At 37.8% G+C, this 24,247-nt stretch overlaps 1 protein-coding gene across 2 annotated transcripts in view; it reads right to left on the bottom strand.

Moving 5' to 3' along the window:
• Nucleotides 1–24,247, bottom strand: part of CHM (CHM Rab escort protein) — a 256,180-nt gene that overhangs the window by 40,743 nt on the left and 191,190 nt on the right. For both annotated transcript variants that reach the window (XM_004378872.2, XM_023733595.1), the window contains 3 exons: nt 13,957–14,061; nt 13,476–13,539; nt 8,216–8,312 (listed from right to left, as the gene is read on the bottom strand). In XM_004378872.2, the coding sequence (XP_004378929.1) occupies nt 8,216–8,312; nt 13,476–13,539; nt 13,957–14,061 (266 nt within the window). The remainder of the gene's footprint in view (nt 1–8,215; nt 8,313–13,475; nt 13,540–13,956; nt 14,062–24,247) is intronic.

Genomic DNA, 24,247 nt, shown 5'->3' with positions numbered 1-24,247 from the left:
ATAGAGGTACTTTTTCCTATTCTGCCTGCTAAATACAACTACAAATCCTGTATATAATACACAAAAGAAATGTAAGATGACCCTGAAAGGTGGAAAGAAGAAGGCAGACCAGCTATGGACTTTGGGACCTAAAGAACTAAATGGTGGTGAGTTTCCTGGGTTTTCTTTTTGTCTCATACATCTCAGACGGGGTGTTGGAGAAGCTGGCAACCCAGAAACACCAACAGGCACAGACAAAACAAACAAACAAACAAATAAAACAACAACACGAAAAGCCTGCTCTCTCTAGCCAAAGGACCAGGAAAGGAGCAGCCTAGTACGACAGAGAATATTTAGACAATAACTGAACTACTCCAGCCAAACACCAACACCAGCAAAGGCTGAATGGAGAGCCTAGACTTCTACCCTCACTAGGCTATAATGAGGCACCCAAACTCCACATCAGGGTGGTATCAGAGAAGGCTATGTAAGGGGTGGGGACATTCACCCCACCAGGAGGTAACAGATTCCATATTCTGCAGTATTAGTGGAGACCATGTGGGGATCTTAGACTTCTAACCACCCAACTGGCAGTAATGACTCACCGCTCCCTCTCCACGCTGTGGTGATATTAGAGGAGGCCTAGTGGAGAATCAGGTCTCTCACCACTCCATGCAGGAATGAGGTCACAGACTCTCCATCATGTCAGTGAAGGCCACCTGGGGAGCAGTAACGAAAAACTCCTGCTCTTCTCAGCCAGGGTAGTATCAATGGAGGTTAATGGTGAGCCTGAATCTCCACCACTGCTCAGCAGAAATAAGGAGCCTCTCCAACCTCTGGGTGTCAACAGAGGCCAAGTAGAGAACTGGGACTTTCACCACCACCTGGCAGTAATGAGGCAGCACCTCCTCTTCCGCACCAGAGCACTGTCAGAGGAGGCCTGCTAAAAACAGAATAAGATCCAGAGAATCATAATATAATTTAAAAAACTCCAGGTTTCAGCCAATAATCACTCATGCCAAAAACCAGGAAATCTCAGCTTGAATGAGAAAAGACAATAAATAGATGCCAAAAGCAAGAAGACACAGATGTTGGAGTTACCTGACAAGCACTTTAAAGCAGTCATCATAAAAATGTTTCAATGAGCAATTAAAAACACACTTGAAACAAATGAAAACAACAACAAAAAAAAAAACCCAGAAAACCTCAGTAAAGAAATAGAAAGCCTCAGCAAACAAACAGAAGATAAAACGAACCAAATGGAAATCTTTGAACTGAAAAATAAAATAACTAGAAAAAAAAAAAAAACCTCAACGGATGTGTTCAACAGCAGACTTGAGAAGACAGAGGAAAAATCAGTAAACTTGAAGGTAGAATAACAGAAATTACACATTACGAACAAGAGAGAAAACAGACTGCATAAAAATTGAACAGGGCATCAGGGACATGTGGGACTATAACAAAAGATCTAACAGTTAAGTCACTGGAGTCCTGAAAGAAGAAGAAAAAGTGGGTGAGGCAAAAAAATATTTTAAGAAATAAGGGCTGACAAATTCCTAAATTTGTCAATAAACATAAATCTACAGATTCAAGAAGCTGAGCAAGTCCCAAATAGAATAAACCCAAAAAAATCCATGCTAAGACATCATAGTCAAACTTCTTAAAACATAAAACAAAGAAGACATCGCGAAGGCAAAGGGAAAAAAAAAACCAACCATTACATATAGGGAAAAAGCAATTTGAATAACAGTGAATTTCTCATCAGAAAACAAGGAGCTCAGATGAAGTGGCACAACATTCTTCAAATGCTGAAAACATAATTATCAACTAGAATTGTATGTCCAGCAAAAATATCCTTCAGGAATGAAGCCAAAATCAAGACATTCTCTGATGAAGAAAAACTAAGAGAATCTGTCACCAGTAGACTTACTATAAACAAACAGCTAAAGAAGAAATATTGAAGTACTAGGAAGGAAGAACAATAGAACGAGTAAAGATATGGCTATGTACAATAGACTTTCCTTCTCCCCTTGAATTTACTAAATTATGTTTGATGATTGTGGTTCTCAATGTATGTAGAGGAAATATTTAAGACAATTATATTATAAATGAGGGAGGGTAAAATGATGTGAAGGAAAGAAAGGTTCCTACACTTCCCTTGAATGGATAAAATGTCGACATTAGTAGACTGTGATAAATTATGTATATATAATGTAATATCTAGAACAGCCACAGAAAAAGATATACAAAGAGACACACTCAGAGCACCACAGATAAATCAAAATAGAATTCTTAAAAATGTTCAAATGATCCACAGTAAGGCAAGTTTAAAAAAAAAAAGGAAGAAGAAGAAACTGAGGAAAAAAGCAGAAAACAAAAAATAAAATGTCAGGCTTAAAACCTAACATATCAATAATTACAATAAATGTAAATGGTCTAAATATACCAATTAAAAGTCAGAGATTGGCAGAGTAGACTATAAAACATGGGCCAACTATATGCTATCTAAAAGAAACTCATCTCAAATATAGTGATATAGGTAGACTGAAAGGAAAAGGATTAAAAAAAGACATACCACGTAGACTCAAAACAAAAGAAAACAAGAGTGGCTATATTAATATCAGATAAAGCAAACTTTAATGCAAAGAAAATTATCAGGGACAGAGAGAGGCAATACATAATGATAAAAGTATCAATCCACCAAGAAGACATAGCAATCTTAAATGGGTATGCACCAAACAACAAGAGCAGCAAAATACATGAAGCAAAAAACAGAACTGAAAGGAGAAACAGATAAATTCACAAGCATAGCTGATGACTTCAACACACCTCTCTCAACAACTAATACAATAACTAAACAGAAAACCAGCAAGGATATAGAAGAAGTCAACAACACCATCAAACAACAGAATGTAACTGATATTTATAGAATGCTCCATCCAACAGCAGCAGAATACATATTCAAGTGCCCACAGAACATATACCAAGACAGGCCATATTCTGGGCCAGGAAACAAACCTCAATACATTAAAAAGCAATGAAATCACACAGTATTCTCTGATCACAATGGAATCTAACAGAAAGAAAACGGGAAAATCTTCAAATACTTGAAAACTAAACAATATATTTCTAAATAAACCATGGATCAAAGATGAAGGCTCAAGGAAAATTAAAAAAACAAAACAAAACAAAACCAAGCCCACTGCCACTGAGTCGATTCCAACTCATAGAAACTTTACAAGACAGAGTAGAACTGCCTCACAGGGTTTCCAAGGCTGTACATCTTTATGGAAGCAGACTGTCACATTTTTCTCCTATGGAGTGGCTGTTGGGTTCAAACCACTGACCTTTTGGCCAGCAGCCAAGCGCTAAACCAATGCACCAACAGGGCATAAAAAATACAGCATTCAGTACTTGTGGGACACAGCTAAGTCAGTGCTGAGAAGAAAATTTATAGCATTAAATGCTTACATTAGAAAAGAGGAAAAGTCTCAAATCAATAATCTAAGCTCTCATCTCAAGAAACTTAACAGCAAAACTGACCCAAAGCAAGCAGAAGGAAGAAAATAATAGAGCAGAAATCAATGAAATTAAAAACAGAAAAACAATAGAGAAAAATCAATGAAAACAAAAAACCTGGTTCTTTGAAAAGATGCATGTAATTGACAAAACTCCTAGCAAGACTGAAAAAAAGAGAAGACACATCACCAAAATGAGGAGTGAAACGGGATATCACTACAGACTTGCTAATATCACAAGAATAAGAGAATATTACAAACAACCCTATACACATAAATTTGACAACTTAGATTAAATGGGCCAATTCCTTGAAAAGCACAACCAACCACAACTCACTTAATATGGAACAGATGATATGAATAGCCCTATGGAATCGACTTGACGACAATGGGTTTGGTTTGGTTTTGGTTATAATCATTAAGGAAATAAATTTGCAATTTAAAAAACTCCCAAAACACAAACCTCCAGGCCCAGATGTTTTCACTGCAGAATTCTACCAAAAGTTTAAAGACAAATTAACACCAACTCTACACCATCTCTTCCAGAAAATAGAAGAGGAGAGAATAATTCCTAATTCATTTTATGAAGCCAGACTACCCTCATACCAAAACCAGACAAAGGAAAAATAAAAATAAAAAAATAACAACAACAAAAAACTTCAGACCAATATAGCTCAGGCACATAAACACAAAAATCCTTAAGAAAATATTAGCAAATAGAATTTAGCAACTTATAAAAACAATTACAGACCATGACCAAGTTGGGGTTTATTCCAGGGATGCAAGGCTCAACCAAAGCTCAAAATCAATCAATGCATACCATATTAGTAGGCTAAAGGTGAAAAATCACATGATTATGTCAAGTGATGCAGAAAAAGCATTTGACAAAATCCAACACCCATTCATGATAACAACTCTCAGAAAATTAGGAATAGAGGAAACTTCTTCAACTTGATAATGAACTACTACAGAAAACTTAGACCTAACATAATACTTAATGATTAAAAAATGGAATGCTTCCCCCTCTCTCCCTAAGATTGGGAAGAAGGCAAGGATGTCTACTCTCACCACTCTTATTCAACACAGTTATGGGAGTTCTAGCCCAAGTAATAATGTAGGAAAGAAAAAAAAGGCATACAGTTCAGAAAGGAAGAAATAAAACTGTACCTATTTTCAGATGAAATGATTGTTTATATATAAAACCATAAGGAAGACTGAATAAAACTCCTAAAATTGATAAGTGAGTTCCACAAGGTAACAGAATACAAGATTAATATATAAATATCAACTCTATTTCTATATTGTAGCAATGAACACATGGAAATGAAAATTAAAGATATAATACCATTTACAATCAATCAAAAAAAATTGAAATACCTAGGTGTAAATCTAACAAAACACATACAGGGCTTGTATGCAGAAAACTACAAAACACTGATGAAAGAAATAAAAAAGATCTAAATAAATGCAGAGACATACCATGTTCATAAGTTGGAAGACTCAACATAGAAAAGATGTCCATTCTCCCTCAAATGACAAAGGTTTAACACAATTCCTATCAAAACATCAGCAAGATTTTTGTAGATATAGACAACATTATTCTAAAATTTATATGGAAACACAAAGACACTAGGATAGCTAAAACAATTTTTAAAAAGAAGAATTAAATGTGAGGAATCCCTCCAACTGATTTCAAGACTTTTTATACAGTTACAGGAATCAGGACTGTGTGGTACTGGCAAAGGGATAGACATATAGCCCCACACAAGTATGGTCAACTGATTTTTACCAAAGATGCAAAAGGAATTCAATGGAGAAGGATAGACTTTTCAAGAAATTGTGCTGGAGCAACTGGATACTCATAAGCAAAAATTGAACCAAAACCTAAAACTCACACCTTATACAAAATTTAACTCAAAATGAATCATAAATTTAAACATGAAACATAAAATTATAACATATTTAGAAGAAAACGTAGGAGAAGCTTTTCATAATCTAGGGCTTGGTGAAGAGATCTCAGACAAAAGAATGATCCATAAAAAAAGAGAAACTGATAAATTGGATTTCATCAAAATAAAAAGCTCTACCCTTCAGGTAAGACAGTACACAATACCGGGGAAACCAGCACAACTTGTACAAGGAAAGGTCATGTAAGCTCCACAGACACATCCAAACTTCCTGAGGGACAGAATTACTGGGTTGAGGGCTGTGGGGACCATGGTCTCGAGGAACATCTAGCTCAGTTGGCATAATGCAGTTTATAAAGAAAATGTTCTACATTCTACTTTGGTGAGTAGTGTTTGGGGTCTTAAAAGCTGGTGGGCAGCCATCTAAGATACTCCACTGGTCTCACCCTGTCAGGAGCAAGGGAGAATGAAGAAAACTAAAGATACAAGGGAAAGATTAGTCCAAAGAACTAATGGACCACAACTTACCACAGCCTCCACCAGACTGAGTCCAGTACAACTTGATGGTGCCTGGCTACAACCATCAACTGCTCTAACAGGGATCACAATAGAGGGTCCTGGACAGAGCTGGAGAAAAATGGAGAACACAATTCTAACTCACTCAAAAAAGAAAAGACCATCTTACTGGCCTGACAGAGACTGGAGAAACCCTGAGAGTATGGCCCATGGACACCCTTTTAGCTCAGTAATGAAGTCACTCCTGAGATTCATCCTTCAGCCAAAGATTAGACAGGCCCATAAATCAAAATGAGACTAAAGGGGCACACCAGTCCAGGGGCAAGGACTAGAAGGCAAGAGGGGACAAGAAAGCTGGTAGCAGGGAACCCAAGGTCAAGAAGGGAGAGTGTTGACATGTTGTGCAGTCGGTAACCAATGTCACAAAATAATATGTGCACTAACTGTTTAATGAGAAACTAGTTCTGTAAATCTTCATCTAAAGTACAATAATAAAAAAAAATTGAAAAACAAAAAAGAAAAGCTCTGCCCTTCAAAGAAACTGTTAAGAAAATGAAACAGACAAGCTGTCGACTGGGGAAAAATATCTGAAAACTACATAACCAACAAATGATTATCTAGACTATATAAAGAACTCTCAAAACAACAGTAAAAAGAACAATCTAATTAGAAAATGGACAAAAGACATGAACAGAAAATATACTGAAGCGAATATACCGACAGCAAATGAAAAGATAGGCAACTTCCTTAGCCATTACCAGTTGCCATGGAGTCGCCTATGTGTGTCAGAATAGAACTGTGCTCCACAGATTTTCAATGGCTGAATTTTTGGAAGTGGATCACCAGGTCTTTCTTCTGGGGAGCCTCTGGATGTACTTGAACCTCCAACCTTTCAATTAGCAGCCAAGCATGTTAACCATTTATACCACTCCTCAATAGCCATTAGGGACATGCTAATTAAAACCATAATGAGGTATCTCTCAGAACAGCTAAAATAAAAAAGATAGTGACAACACCAAATGCTAGTGAGGCTGCAGAGAAACTGGATCACTCATACATTGTTGGTAGAAATGTAAAGTGAGATAGCTACTCTGGACAATAGTTTGGCAGTTGCTTATAAACTAAACATGCAACTACCAAATGACTCAGCAATCGCACTCCTGAGCATTTATCCCAAGGAATTAGAAGTTATGATCACAAAAAACCTCCACATGAATGTTCACAGCAGCTTTACTCACAAGAGTCAGAAACTGGAAACAACTCAAATGTCCTTCGATGAGCAAAAGGTTAAACAAACTGGAATATCCATACCATAGAATATTACCCAGCAACAAACAGGAACGAACTACTGACACATGCAACTTGGATGAATCTCAAGGAAATGAATGTAAAAAGCCAATCTTGAAAGATTACACACTGTATGATTCCATTTATATAACATTCTCAAAATGAGAAAATTATAGAGATGAGAAACAGATCAGTGATTGCCAGGGATTGGGATTAGGATGGGGAGGTAGCAAGGTGTCAGTAGCTATAATAGGGTAGAATGAGGGATTCTTGAAATCAAACAGGTCAGTATCTTTACTATGGTGGTGGTCACACAAATCTACATGTGATAAAATTGCACAGAACTGTACATACATATTCTACCAGAGTCAAATTCCTGGTTTTGATATTGTACTATACTTTGTTAAGATGTAACCATTGGGAGAAACTGGGTGAAAGGTACACTGGACCTCTCTGTACTATCTTTGCAACTTTCTATAAATCTGTAATTATTTCAAAATAAAAAGTTAAAATATCTAACACTTTGACCTAGTAATTTCACTTACAGAAATTTATTTTTAAAATTGTGGAAGTAAGTTTAGAGTAAACTTAAGAAAGTTCACAGAAAGAATTGGGAAGTCATAGAAATTTCATCACTGGAGAACTTTAAAAATTGAGCCTGTGAATATTTAAACACAGAAGGACAGCAAGAACAGTTACACAACTTAAATAATGTAAACAATGTCACTAGGTTGTACATGTAGCATTTGTTGAAATGGTATTTCCTTTTCTGTGTATATTTTCAAACAAAAAAACAAATGAAGATTTAACCACAGAAATGTTTAGAGGCATTGGAAAGGTATGAGATGACTTACGGTATGAACATATACTATGTGAACCAAGACTATCAATAAAAAATATACATAGGGAAATTTCTATTAATATAACCATGGCAACTATAATAACAGCTGCTCCCTTTACTCCCTAAACAAATACATAAAACTAATAATCAGACTCTACTATGCTTACAGGTGCCTTTCATGCATGTCATAGTTGAAGAACATAACTCAATGACCCGAACAGCAGAAGTTCCTGGTTCCGATGCTGGTACTGTCAAAATGGAAATCTAAAAAGCAGAAACAAAACAACAGACATAGCTGTTAGATCTCATTTTCAATCTTCTATCATTAGAGTGCTGTCAACTGTCAAACTTAAGTGTTTTTTTTTTCAAATGCCCATTGACATATGAAAAAATCTGGCTTGTAAGGATTTAATTTTGGAACAGAATTTGAAACGTAACATGCACATATGTATCTTAATGTCTGTATTATTTTTATATCTATGTATCATATTCATATAATTCACATATATAATAAATAGTTCAAATATCTTTAATATTTATTAACTTACAATTTTCAAAGGATGTGATAATGACATTACTTATGAAATACATGGACTTCAGTGTTTGAAATCAGACCATACTAATTCAATTTTGATTTCTCGTAATGGCTAAAAACGGCAGGTACAGAGCACTAAAAATCACACGTTATTACTAACCCCAAAGTTTTCAAAACAAGCAGTCAAAATAAATTGTTATAGATTGAATTGTGTCACCCCAAAATGTGTGTAGGAATCCTAACCGCTGCGCCTGCCCAATGGGGCAGTTCTAATGTCCTTTAGGGTCGCTATGAGTTGGAATTGACTCGATGGCAATGAGTTTTTTGGTTTTTGGTGCCTGTGGATGTGGTCCCTGTTTAGAAATAGCGTTCTCTTTGTTACGGTAATTAGATCATGCCCAAGCAGGGTGGGTTCTAAATCTATACTTTTGAGTTATAAAAAGAGGGGATTAGACACACAGGCGAAAATATGGGGTGGAGGGCTGGGGAGTTGACACAACTGAGACACTGATTTGGACTTTTAGCTTCCATAACCGTGAGAAAATAAATTTCTGTTCTTTAAAGTCATACACTTGTGGTATTTCCGTTACAGCAGCACTAGGTAACTAAGACAGAATTATATACTGAAATGTTTCAAAATGAACGGCTTCAAATTAATTTAAGGACTCCATCAATAAAACTAGAAATTCTGAATTAAAATTGAAATGTGAAATCATTATTAAATAATGTTTATTGATATGTTCTCCTAGGCACTGCTGATAATGTGGTTTTATGTTTAAGACTGTAGGTGCCCATTAGTTCAATGTTTCTCTGTAGAATCTAACATTTCAAAATTAATCCTCAATCTAATCTTCAATCTGAGGAAACTGTATTCTCTTATACAGGAACTCCTTACCAAAAGGTAAAGCCCGATTTTCACTCTTACCCGTGTCATGCTTAGACTTTATCTGGGAATATCACACTGATAGCCCACAAAGGAGATGCCTACAACAAATTCTAAAAACAGAAATTATTTTGATAACCGTGAAGGTCCTACTATCACATTACTTGCATGTATATTTTTGGGCTCAAGATATCTCAAAAACTGTGTTCTTCAGATTCCTCTTAACTTCCTTTGCTGCTGTTCATGATAGAAAATGACGTACTTTGGCATCAAAGAGAGAGAAGCAACTAAAACATGTATTGAACGCTGTGCAGTAATTATCAAATGATTACAACCAAAACTATGACCATAAATGGACAGGTAGGTTTCTTAAGAACTGTACCAACATGTAAGTACTTCTTTTGACTCCTACAATTATCATGTGTTTATTGAGATACAATTAATAACCCCCTACCACAGCACCTTCCTTCTGATCTCTGAGAAGGTAACTCTCTCAAACCTCACAGATATTATAAAAGTCAGTAAAAGAGAATTCTCTCAACTTCCTAGTATCACTTACAAATTCTTTCCTATTGTCTAATTCTCATCATTCTATTTGTGCTTCAAAAGTTTAAAAAGAGAGGGTAAAGGAAGAGAACTCCATTTAGGAAACAAAGAAAGGCAAGCCAGAAGTACATTTTAGACTGATCACTCTGATGGCTGTGTGGTAAATCGATTTGAAGGAGACAAGACGAGAGGCAGGAAGACCACTTAGAAGGCAGAAATGTTGAGTCCCTTAACTACAGTAGTCAGAATAAGAATGAAGACGAGAGGCAAACTGAAGCAATTTCTAGGAAGTAAACTGACAGGACCTAGAGGCTGATGAGCTGTCAGAGATGGGAAGAAGAAGTTACTGTAGTTAGAAGGATGGTGGCACTACTCATGAAGGTAGAGAGAACTGGATGAAGAGGAGGTTTGAGAGGGAAGATGGTGAGTTCAGCTATCAGCAGTTGGGATAGATGTCCAGCAGGAAGTTTGGCATGTGAGGCAGACACTCCTGGGAGATACAGTAGTGGCTGTCAGCAATATTTATGTGGAGTTGAAATCATGAAAGTAGATTGAGTCATCCAGCGAGTGTAAAAAAAACCTGAGAATCCTGAGGAACTCTGACATTTAAGGAGAGAGCAGAGAAAAAAGAGCCCACAAAAGAGGCAGGGAGGGAACAGCCAAACAGTCCTGAGGAGAGCCAGGAGAGCACAGTGTCATGGAAATCACAGGAGTTTCAAGAGGAAGGGAATAAATAGCATTGTCAAAGCAGCAGAAAGATCCTAGTAGACAAGGGCCAAAAAATGTCCCCTACTCCTGACTATTATGAAGTTACTAATGACCTTAGAAGAGAATTTGTGGTAAAAGTGTGAAGGCAGAAGCCAGGTTGTTGTGGTCCAGAAATAAATGGGAAGTAAGGAGCTGGAGGCAGCAAGTATAGATACTATCTTGAAAATTTTTGATAAGAGGAAGTAAGATGTTGGATACTAGCTAGAGGTGAGGGCAGAGTCAAGAGAATTCTTTTTTTGGAATAAAAAAATACTAGTGCATGTATATAGGCTGCAGGGAAGACACCAGTAGTGGGGAGAGGCAGAAGATGCAGGAGAACAGGAGGAATAAAGGGGGGCAGTGAAGGGGATATGTGAAAGGAGTTAGCTTTGGACAAGTGGGAGAGTCCCCTCATTAGCGTCTGTGCTAATGTGCATAAGTTGTGGGTGACAAGGCAGGAAGTCAAGGGCCATTGTACATGGTGGATGGCCTCACTTTTCTCAGTGAAGCAGGGGGTGAGAGGGAGCAGGGAATGAGAAGAGGGTCTAGATAAAATAATGAAGACTTGGACTAGGCACTGAAGAGAAAGGGAGAGGGAGTTGCCTGTGGGCCAGTAGAAGAACTGGTTGATGGAGGGTGCTGAGGACCTAGCTGAATGAGGTTGGCATCCATTACTTTGTGGCGGTGTCATCTGTCTGGTTGAATGGTTTTCCGAAGAAGCCCTCAGTTATCCTGGTGCAGACTACAGTCTGATCCAGGAATGGGACTTTCCTCTGTGAGTGCAGTGGAAGAACAAGGCTCTATGAGAACTGACAGTGTTAGAGGGAGGACAGTTCAGAAGATATACCATGGGGTTTAGGATATGGAAAAAGAAGAGGGCAGGTGAGAGCTGACAGACTGGGAGGAAACAGAGGGGACAAGGAATTATAGGTCTCTCAGAGGTCAATGACCAGGCTGGATGAGGGAAGAGAATGTGAGAGCTATAAGGATAGGAGCAGATTAATGCTACTGTCAATTTATAACCTCTGCCAGGCTCACAGGGCCCTAAACACTGCCCAGAAATCCGACCACAGGATAGATCACTCTCCAACTCCCCGCTTTCCAAATCCCCATGGTGATTATCTTAAACCTTTCCTTGAGCTTTGACCCATCCCCACTCTCGCACCTCCGTTCTCAGGAAATGACCTCACCTCATAATTTAATGAGCAAATGGAACCCATTAGATGGAAACTCCCAAATCTATTCTTGTTTCAGGGTGTCTCACATTCTATCTAAGGGCAACACTTTTGCCCGTTCTCTGGTTCCAATCTTCCCCAGATTTTACCTGGGTCTTGCTCCATCTATTATCCTCCTCCATCCCACCAGCACTGAAAAATATGCTAATCTTAAAGAAAAAAAGAAAAAGAAAAACCCTCTTTACTCTGACATCTCTCTTCAGGGACTAATTCCTCTCTCTTACTCTTCACAACTTAACTTCTACAAAGAGTCATCTCTATTTGCTCTCTTCACTTTTCTGCCTCCCTGACATTTTTCAACCCACTCACAAAGCTCATGGTTTACTTAGGGATACGGATGAGTCAATCGGCAATTACAGAACAGTGTAATAAGTGCTATGATAGCTATTGTACCATTCTTTATATGACACCCATGCTCACACTTGTCATATTGAATTGCAGTTGTTATTTACTTGTCTGTATCATCCGGACTACAAGCTACTTGAGGGCCAAGATGCTATCGTGGCTGTAACTATCTTCTCAACAGCCAGCACAGTGGCTAGCATGTACAAAGCACTCATTGTTTGCTGAATAATGAAACAAAAGTATTCATGCTCACATGTATAACAAGTATACCTATTTCATATAACAAGATGCTTTTAATCTTAGGAATTTTAGGAGCCTATTTTTAGTAGTATAGCATATAGCATAGGTCTGACAGTCACATGCACTGAGTAAGGGTTTTTTTTTTGGTCATTGTAAAATACTCATTTTACAATAAAAAGGAACATAACCCTGGGATATACATGTCCAGATCAAGGGAAAACCACAGGCATAAAGAAATTGCTACGGGATTGGGGGAAGGCAAAGAAGACACTGAAGCAAACAATGGTGGTGAGGAAATATCAGAACTCGGAATTATTAACAACATTCCGGGGGTTTTAAAGTTCACTCACATCAGGCCTAATGCTAATGAAGGGTTTACCACCATTATTGTAGGGTTCGTTACCATAAAGCCTTTTCCTATAAGGTGGCGCAGTGGTTACGAGCTCAGCTGCTAACCAAAAGGTTGGCAGTTTGAATCCACTAGCTGCTCCTTGGAAATCCTATGGAGCATTTCTACTTTGTCCTATAGGGTCGGTATGAGTCAGAATCGACTTGAAAGCAAAGGGTTTGGTTTGGTTTTGGTTTTTTCTTAGGATTCTTTTTTTCTTATACCCTAACACTCTATTTTCCATTTCATAAAAACAGTTGTTGAAAACAAAGATTTAGTCCAATTTTCCTAGAGTAAATCTAGGAGACCACGATTATTTGTTCTGCTAGATGAATATCCTTAAGAAACCACAGCTGTTACATTATTGCCATTATGTATTTTTTAAAATGCATTAAAAACTATTACTACCTATGGCTTAATACATTTTATTTCACTAATATTGATTTACATATATTATCATGTAGATTAAAGAGCAACATATTATTAAAAAGTACAGAACTGAAATTACCTGCTGATCTGAATCTGTTTTTAGTACAGATCTATCTGTAATCAAGATTGCCCTGGAGATCTGCCTGTAATGCACAAAACAGTAAATAAATCAGTGGTTCAGATTCCATGGATAAGTCTCATTTATAGTTACATAACCACCAGAAGGCACATTTAAAAGATTTAAGTGAGGATAAAAGTGTCACCTCCTAAAACCAAGTCAAGTTCTGCTTTAATCTTTTTTTGGCTCATGAAAGAAGGATGTGTGACCTGCAGACAAACCCCAACTGTAGCAAAGGAGCTGAAATTATGCTAGACTCTCCCAAAATCAGATCCTACAAGAGAACAGCGTTAAGGTATTGAATATATCTTCGGTTTGGTATACATTTGCATCTTACTTGAAAAACAGACTCTTGCATCATACAGAAATGTAAATATAATTACACAGCTAAGTTTCCCCAAGTTTCAACTTCCCTTGGATAGTGGGTGTAGAAGTGTCTTACCTGTATTGAATATTCGAGCATGTGTTCTCAGAAAAGTAACTGTCTTCCACGATGAAATGCTTAGAGATTATTCTCTGGCCAAACTGATCTATGATTGCTTTACATCTATAAAAATAAATAAGCACAGCAAAAAGTTCATGTTAATGATTAAACAATTCAGAAAATGAACATAATCAGCTACCAAGCTTGAATCTAAAACTAATTTCTTATGACAAGATTAGAAAATTGCCTACAATTTTAACTGTTTTGAACACAAAACTGACACTAAATTACAGAACATATATTCTTGTTGCCATCAAACCCATTGCCATTGACTCGATTCTGATACCTAGCAATCCTGTAGGACAGGGTAGAACTGCCTCATAGGGTTTCCAAGGCTGTAATCTTTACAAGAGCAGACTGACACATCTTTCTCCCGTGGAGGTGCTGGTGGGTTCGAACCGCCGACCTTTCGGTTAGCAGCCAAGAGCTTTAACCACTGTATAACCAGGGATCCTTCTATTGCCATCAGTCCTTTGAAATATAAAATAACCATGAAATACTACTTAAATATTTATTTTGAATACCATTAACAAGTAATGGTAAAATTCTGACTCTCCCGACTCTCAGTGATACTACAAGACCGAGTAGAACTGCCCTACAGGGCTTCCAAGGCTGTAATCTTTACGGAAGCAGACTGTCACATCTTTCTCCAATAGGGTGCCTGGTGGGTTCAAACCACCAACCTTTCCGGTTAGCAGTCGAGCGCTTAACCACTGCACCACCAGGGCTCCTTATGGTAAAGTTAGGATAAGTATTATAGTATAAATACAAGCTTTTCTAATGTTTAGAAACATAGACACTTTTCCTTTGCTTAGGAAACAGGCTTTTCTCCTCTTTATCAGCTTTAAGAAAAGGGGGAGAGAAAAGTTGATTAAATATCCTGTTATATCATTCACAGTCAGTAAAAGCCACTAAAGGCTTTCTATTTTTAAGTGTTGCTTTCTCTTTTGTTCAAGAATAGCTATTTGGTCATACATTTGATAATGTTATAACCAGGAAAAAAAAAAAGGATAGAGCTTCTTTTAATATTTGTTTCCACTTTACTTCAAAGGATGATCATAGAAAGATTTCTTTCAAGTGCTGTTTCCAAATAAGGAAAACACTTATGCATGGACATTATCAGGTCTCTGTCATCTGATATGTGTTGGGACAATGAATCATATAGAACCCTCCATTGACCTTCTTTCAATGTGTCTAGATAAAAGGATGAAAATTAGAATCCATCTCCTTGCAGTGCCACAAGTTATAAATGTACTTTATAGGGCTCATTATCCAAACTAATGGACTAAGGGCAACATCCTTGAAATGGACTTACCAGCACTGACAAAGCCACTGTACAATATTTCAGGAATGTTATGCAAATGACTGTATGTTTGCTATATCTTTTTATTATGGAAATATAAATTTACTTTTAGCATAGTTTCTCCTTTTGGGACCAGAATTATTTTATTAGAAATGCACTTACATGCTGCTCCTCATAAAATGCAAGCAAATAATTTCAAACTTACACCATATTTGAAATATTTACTGGTATAAATTAAAATATGCTAAATAAAAAATAAAAAAAAAGCACTACACAAGCAATATTTACCAGGCATAAAGGTATTTAAAATAAAATACTAATAGTGGAAGAAATTTAATTTGTATTTCCTAAAGACAGAGTATGATATTCTTGAATAGACAGCATGTTACTGTTGTCAGGATAGACTATGATGTGTAGTGATATTGCATATACTTTAAATATTTTAACCAATGAACCACCTTTGGTTAGTTACGTTATATTACTATTTACGTGATTTTTCCCATTTCACCTTCCTTTCCCTGCACTTCCCCTATTTCTATCTTTACCTTCTCACATTTCATTAAACTAGAGCGCTTGCCTATAAAATACCTCTTTAACTAAACAGATGAAAGGTATTTCTACCTATATACAGTATTTTCCAAAATAACTAAGAAATGGAAAGATCAGCTATTCACGCAGTTTTTGGTTTTAAAATGTTCATATACAATTTGAAACACAAGGTTCTTTAGGCTATGGAGAAATGTGCTGATCTGTCATTAAACATTGACTCCTATTTGTTCTCTAAACACTGGCAAGCCTTTTTCTTACCTTTAGCTCAGAGACTATAGAAAGTCAAGAGGGAATAAGCTGTACAGAAAAGAAAAAGGGGAAGGTGTAAAATGTTCTATTATCTTGATAGGGATTGGGGCTACACAGATTCATCATTTGCCAAAAGTCAGCTAATGTGCACCTAATATTTGTGTACTTCACTGTATGTAAATTTTACATCCAAAGGAAAAAAACTGTAAACAAATATTGAACTCTAGTTAATGATTTGTTGCTAAAGTATTTAATTCTAATGTGATGTTCTAATGGTAGATTTAGATGGTGGATATACTGTCTTGGAAGAAGTACAGCCAGAATTCTTCTTAGAAGCGAGGATAGCGAAACTTCATCTCACATGCTTTAGACATGTTATCAGGAGGGACCAGTACCTGAAGAAGGACATCATGCTTGATAAAGTAGAGGGTCAGCAAAAAAGAGGAAGACCCTCCCTCAACGAGATGGACTGGCACACTGGCTGCAACAATGGGCTCAAACATAACAACGATTGTGAGGATAGCACAGGATTGGGCAATGTTTTGTTCTGTTGTACGCAGGGTCACTATGAGTGACAATACGCTAAAGTTCTTTCAACTCTGGTGTAAGTTTGAAAATTTTCATCATAAAATGTAGTAAAACTGGGGGAAAGTCGTGTTAGTATAATTTTGGGCTCTAGTGTAAGTAGTTGCAAAGGGCTCCCATTTTAATAAACCATACAACTAAACCTGGCCCCTACACTTGTAAATACTTTCTTGCTTTGTAGGCTTCCAAACACTAACAGGACTGCTTTGGTGGTAGGTAATTGTTGTTGGTAGACATTGGTTTCAGAAGTTACAGCATTAAAAAGAACTACTGGGGAACCCTCAAAAGAAAAGTATGAGGGGCTGGGGATTAGAGAGCTCTACTATTTAAGGACAAGCTACAAGTAAATGTACCTCTTTATGCTGAAGTTTCTAGGTGAAACGGCGATTCTCAGAGGAGGAGGAGAAGGAAGCAAATCAGAATCACACCTGGGGGACTTTTTTGAATTATAAGTACCCCTGGAGATTCTGATAAGCTCCCAAATCCCAAGAAAGAATCACTCTCATAGCATGACTCTGCTACTCTTGTATTTCTGTTGGGCTACACATAGAAAAGTCTAGAGCTATTGGTATGGTAAAAAAAAATATTTCTGCGGAAATTGAGGTGATGGTCACATATGCCCTGTTTCAATCTGGTAGATGATAAGAACACAACTCACCTGATAGTTTCACCATCAAATACTAATGCTCTAGGCCAAAGTAAAGCTGTTCGAATGAAGACATGTTTAAGTAAGTGATTAAGATTTGTTTTCCCCTCAGATACTTAACTTACTATCATATATTAGGTCTAATTGGGAGAACAATGAAGAGAGGGATATTGATTTGGGACCTAGACTTAGACTTTGTCTTATAAAGATTAATATAAAAATTACATCACATTCAAGTAATGGAAAACAGCAAAATGAAACAGTGCTGCCAGACACATTAATACACCCCCCATCGCCCACTCCTCCTACCTAAACCTGAGGAAGCCATTAAAGATTAACAGCATTTAGGATTCAGTTGAGGGCCTTGCTGAGCCTCATAAATAGTAAATTGAAAAGGAACATGATAGGAGTTCCCAGTTACAAGGACACAATGACCAAGCTGATCATAAGAATCACTGAAGCCAGGCAGAACATTTTTAGAGCTGAGCTTTTTAAATCAACAAATCACAAGAGTTACTCAGTTTTTGTTTCTGTGATATGAGAGCATAAACAGCAAAATGACAGTAAGGAAGAAAACACTCAGCAGGGTGAAAACTCAGTATCTAGAAACTGGCCTAGAAAAGAAAAATAAAATTAAAACACAAATCCAATCTCTATGCCCCTCAGAATTAATATCTCAAATAGCTGTATGGTAAGGAAAGCAGAAATCACATGTGGGGTAAGTAAAAGAAAATATATTAATTAAGAAAATTAGAAGAGTCACAATCACTGAAGGAAATAATTCTCCCTACTCACTATGCTCTTCCAATGGTAAGGAAAGCAGAAATCACATGTGGGGTAAGTAAAAGAAAATATATTAATTAAGAAAATTAGAAGAGTCACAATCACTGAAGGAAATAATTCTCCCTACTCACTATGCTCTTCCATGCTTGCTCAAACCCATCAGCTCAAATGCCACCTCCTCCTGAAACCATCCCCAAAAGCTTCTTGTCAATCATTTTTTTTTTGGGTGAAAATACACTCCAATGATTTCAAACACCAGTTATAGGTAGACAACTCCAAATCCATGGTTTTCTGCTCTGACCTCTCCCAAGCTCTATGTCCATATTTTTAACTGTCTATTTCCTTCTGGATAGACTCCAAGCCTTTTAAACCTAGCATGCCCCAAACTGAGTTCATCATGGTTCCTCACCTGCTTCCCCCTGCAATCCCTATCACAGGTAATGCCAAGACTAGCAGTCACAGTTTCCCTACCTCAGGATCTCTCTTCCTACGTCTAATCTGCTACTAAATTTTGATTCCACCTTATAAATATTTCTTGAAACTAGCTTCTTCTTTTCATCTTGACTGACACAGCTTAGACTGTTATTATGAGTTATGGACTGCTAGCAAGTCAGTAGCTCATTTGTTAGATATAAATGTATGGCACCAACCCTGTACCAAGCACTGTTCTAGGAAGTGAGGATAAAAATATCTTGTCCTTAAGGAGCTCCCAATATAATAAAGATTCAGACACAAAAAATTATAATACAATGTCAAGTCCCGTGATAAGAGGTAAGAACAGGGCATTATGAGAGTACTAAGGGGAGGTACTTAACTCAGCCTAGGGTGGAGGGATGGAGTATCAGGGAATACTCCCTGCAGGAAGTGATACATTAGCTGCTTTTAAAAGATGAATAGAAGCTAAACAAGTAAATAAGGGGAAGAACATTTCAGGTAGAGGGGCAGCGTTTGCAGGGGTACAGAGGCAAGTAAGAGAAGAGTAGGTACAGAGAACTTTAAGCAGTTTAGTATTAACTGACCATAAAATGGAAACCAGGGAGGGAAGAGAGATGAGGCTAGAGAGGCAGGCAGAGGCCAGCTTACAGTCTTACATGCCATGTAAAAGGTAAAAGGGTCTTACAGTTTATTATTAGATGACATAAAGCCTCTAAGTTTTTTGAACAGGGGGTGACAGAGCCAGATCTGCATACTGAGTAAAACACAATGTGTAATTATCTTATTAATTAATTTATTTTTTACTGTCCCCCAGCAGACTATAAGCTCCATGAGAAGATCAAGATTGTCTTGTTCTCTGCTGTATCCCAGTGGCTGGTACGTAGAAAGCAACTAATACTTGTTGGATGGATAGCTGAACGGATGAATGATGGAAGTATTCTGTGCATGTAGGCAGTGTAGAGAAAGGGAAAAAAATATACAGAATCTCTAGTTTAGAAGGTAAAGAATCATTTTTCATCACAGTGCTTCTTCCAAATCACTGTCAGAGATACTAATTTAAAATAGCAAATCCAATCTTGTTATTTACTCACTTAAAGCTACCCGATTATAGACTAAACTCCTTAGTGTAGCATCAAAGGATCTTCACAATATGCCTCCACTGAATTCCAAGTTATCCAATTACATTAATAATTGCTACCAGTTAACATTTATTGAGCTCTTGCTGTGTATAACAAACTGTTCTACAAGCTTTATCTCTTCATTTAATACTCATAAAAATCCTAGGAAGTATGTTCTAGCAATTGCTCCACTTTACAGATAAACTGAGGCATAGAGAGGTTAAGCAACTTGCTCAAGTTCACATAGCTAGTACGTGAAGTCAGGATACAAACACAGGTCTGTGACACAAGATTTGAGATTGGCTGCTAACCCAAAGGTTGGTGGTTTGAACCCATCCAGCAGCTCTGTGGAAAATAAGCCTGGTGATCTACTTCTATAAAGATCGTAGCCAAGGAAACCCTACGGAGCAGTTCTACTCTTTAACACATGAGGTTGCCATGAGTCGGGGGTGACAACAACAATAAATACAACGACATTCTTTACTGAAGTCTCTTTGTGCACAAGGGTAGGGTTTATGTTTTATTCATCTCTTTAACCCCATAGCAACTAGCATGGGAGTTGGCAGAGGTTAAATATCTAGAATATTATCACTACCATTTTGCAAATGGGACATACCAAATCACAGATTCAGCAGTTTTCCCACAACGACAAATGCTATTAAGAGTAAATCACCTCACGACTGGTCTAACATACTATTCATTACTAACTTTTAAGTATTTGGGAAGGGCATAGTTACTCTTGACATCAGACAAAGACATCTCTAAGAAATAGTCACAGTAGGAAATCTGGTGAGACTGCTGAAACATACATGGAACACTAGCTGAATTAGATCCAGACTATAGGCTACAGATGTCATCTGGTCCAAGGTCATCCCTACCCTATCCAAATATCAAATAATGTACTGCTAAATGGTCAAATCTAAGTTTTACATGGTCAGTATTGCTGCAAAGGAAAATAAAACTGTTCAACAAGAGTATTCCACTTCCAAAAAGAACAGAGGGGTGTAATATTAAAATTTAGTGAGAGCAGATAGAAAAAAATCCACTGATGTCATTAAGAAACCAGAACCAATATAGTGAAGAGAGTGCAGGCAACCTGGATCTCAGGAAAAACAAATTAAACAAAAATAAAAAATTAGATCTAGCTGAAAACAGGTATGCAGTTGGGTACATATTCCACATACCATTATTTCAGGTGGCTCCTAGATGTCCTATTTCTTCTCTTAAAAGTTTGTATATCACTTTCAGGTGTAATCACCACATTAAACTCAATACTATGATCATTTTTGCTTCTATCACCTATCCTCAATGGAAGGTGAAAAGAAAAGCACAAAAAAAGACCATCATCAGTCTTTAATCTTCATTCACTCATTCATTCACACACTGGATGACAGAAACCTGCTAGGTTCTGAGATATAGTGGTGGGATCCTGCCTTTTCTTATACAGAATTTACAATCAAATAAACATAAAAGAGGACCTGATTGCGGGAGAAGGGGAGGCTGAGGGTTTTGATCTAGTCTATGTGATAAGGAAATAACCTTACACCTAAAGCATGAATAGCCCTTAACCAGACCAAAGAGGAGAGGGGGTATCAAGTGTTCCAAAGAGAAAAATAGGGAACGAAATGCAGTCTGAGACCAAAGGACCAATATAAATATTTGCAGATTACTTGTTCAATATTCTAATTACTTTTAGTATAAATAATTGTCTGAATCACCTGGAATGCTTAATAAGAAATGTGTGCTAGATATGCTTAAATATAAAGCCAAGTTTTGTGCCTCAAAAAAAATTATCCCTGACTTCCAGCAACATGGCGCTCTAGGCAGAAGCACCACACCGTCCCTCCACAGCAAAGATCCAAAAAATTAAGCCAAACAGAGAAAACAGCAATCCTGAAACCCTAAACATCAAATGAAGAGATAAAGAACTCAGCCAAGCACCAAACGGAATAAGAAACTGACAGAGAACAGAAAGCAAGGAGACATACATGGAGAGGTCACCTATTAGCTAAGGCAGCACAGATCTGCCATCCTGGATTCCTATCAGAGACCCGCAAATAGGGGATACGAGAAAGCAGCTTCATGGAGTTTCCAACAGGAGACAGAACAACCGGTAACTGGCGACATACACTTTCCCACCCCCCACCCTTCTTCACCCGCACTCGGCCTCCTCTGCTTCCCACGGCCATAGTCTCTTGGATGGGAAGCACCAGCTGCGTGGATTTCACCTGCCCACACTGGCCGACTCCCTGAGTGCCATTTGCTGGCTGCTGGTGTTGCTTTTTTCGCTTCTTTTGATTTCTTCCTTACCTCTCACGACCTCCCCCTCCTTTCACTCAAATACCTGGCTCCGTGTGGCATCTTTGCTTCTTCCTGAGGGGCTGTGGAGCTCCGTTCTAGTGCGGAACTGTTTCCTGGTCCGTGCTGCCACACTGGTGGGATCCCAGGGCTTTTTTTTTTGTTTGTTTGTTTTGAACTGTTTGTTTTCTATTTCTTTTCTCGAGGTGGGAACGCGTTCTGGCCGGGCAGTGCTGCGCAGCTTGGGACGTACCCCCTCAGCTTGTGCAGACGCGCAGAGGGATCCCTGAGAGCATTTCCTTTTTCGTGGTTTTATTTTCCCTCTGTTTTTTGGGGGTTTTTCTTGTTCTTTTACTTTTTTATTTGTTCTGTTTTCTTTTCCCTTTATATCTCTCTTCATTGCTCAGTTTCTAGTCTCTCTATACCTTCTTTCTCTTTCTATCCCCTGAATACCTGGTGCTGAATACCTCTATGCCTCCTAGCCAGGCTGTACTTCAATACCTGGGAACAAATTCCCTAGACCTCGTAGCCACACTGGTGGGATCCCTGAGAGCTATGCTGTTCTTTTTTCTAATTTTTATTTATTCAATCTTTTCTTTCTTCTTCTTCTCCTTTTCGTTTTTCACCATTTCATAGTATCTCATCTCTCCACTCCAATGGCAAGCTCCACTAGCACTCTTTTTTGTTTGTTTCTATGTTTTTGGCTCCTGCTCCTATCTCCTCTCTCCCATACCCATCTTAGCTCCACACATCACAATCTCCCCTCCTCCAACCAGCCTACCTGCACCGTGCACTTAACATCACTCCACCAAGCAGCACAGGCACGGCCTACGGGAACCTGTCCTGCACTGCTTATCGACCTGCCCTGGTGGCTGTAGTTAGTGCCACAAACAACCCATCCCAGCAACTCCTCTTCAGCTAGCCCTGCCCTGCTGTACCATACCTGAGTGACTGACCCTGCCAACTAGAAAAGGAGGTGAAAAGTATCGTGCCCACAGATGAGCAAACAACAAAGAACACACACCCTGCCTGCTCAGACATAGGCAAATTAAAAAAAAAAAGGAGAAAACAAATCCAACATCAATAAATGAGAAAAATAACCACTGAATGCCCCGAAGACAGCAGATAATATCAAAACATTTACAAAAACAGGACAGGATGGTTCCAGTAGACGTCCAAAATAAAACACCAGATGACCTTCCAGTAGAAGAAAAGGCACTAGAACTATCTGATAGGGAATTCAAATCTCCAATACTCAGAATTATCCCAGAGTTGAAGCATAAATCAGACAAAAATGAGGAAAAAATAGACAAATTCATGGAAAATACAGACCAAAAAAAGGAAGAATTCAGGAAAATAATGCAGGAACTAAATGCCAAAATAAATTCACAACTAGAAATTATACAAAAACAACAATTAGAAATCCAAAAGATAAACAATAAGATTTCAGAAATGGGCAGTGTCATAGAAGGGCTGACGCGCAGATCTGAAATGGTGGAAGACAAGATCAGCCGAATTGAAGACAAACACTTGGATACAACTCTGTTCAAGGAAAACTCAGATAAAAGGAACAAAGAAAAATGAAGACACACTGAGAATTATGCGGGATACAATCAAAAGCAAAAATTTGTGAGTGACTGGAGGTCCAGAACAGGGGGAGAAAATAGAAAACACAGGCAGGATCATTGAAGAACTGCTGACAGAAAACTTCCTCAATATCATGAAAGATGAAAAGCTGGCCAACCAAGAAGCATAACGAACCCCATATAGGATAGACCCCAAAAGAAAATCACCAAGGCACATCATAATCACACTCACCAAAACCAAAGACCAACAAAGAATCCTGAGAGCAGCTTGCGAAAAACAAGAAGTCATATACAGAGGAGAAACAGTAAGACTAAGCTCAGATTATTTGGCAGAAACCATGCAGGCAAGAAGGCAATGGGATGACGTATATAAAACAGTGAAAGAAAAAAATTGCCAGCCAAGAATAATATATACTGCAAAACTCTGATTCAAATATTATGGTGAAATCAGGACATTTGCAGATGAACAGAAATTAAAGGAATATGTAAAAACCAAACAAAATTTACAAGAATTACTAAAGGGAGTCCTTTGATCTGAGAACAAACAACTTCAGCTCATAGGCTGAATCTAGACACAGGATCTTACTAGCCATACAACAAACTAGGAAATGAACTCTCAAGGACTATCCAAAACCAAAAGAAATACAACAGGGAATCAGAGCAGTTAATCAGTAAATGACAACAACATCTGAACAAT

Source organism: Trichechus manatus, unplaced genomic scaffold (genome assembly GCF_000243295.1).
Source record: "Trichechus manatus latirostris isolate Lorelei unplaced genomic scaffold, TriManLat1.0 scaffold00060, whole genome shotgun sequence".
In the NCBI taxonomy this organism is placed as follows: domain Eukaryota; kingdom Metazoa; phylum Chordata; class Mammalia; order Sirenia; family Trichechidae; genus Trichechus; species Trichechus manatus.
This window is presented reverse-complemented; position numbering and strand designations above follow the sequence as displayed.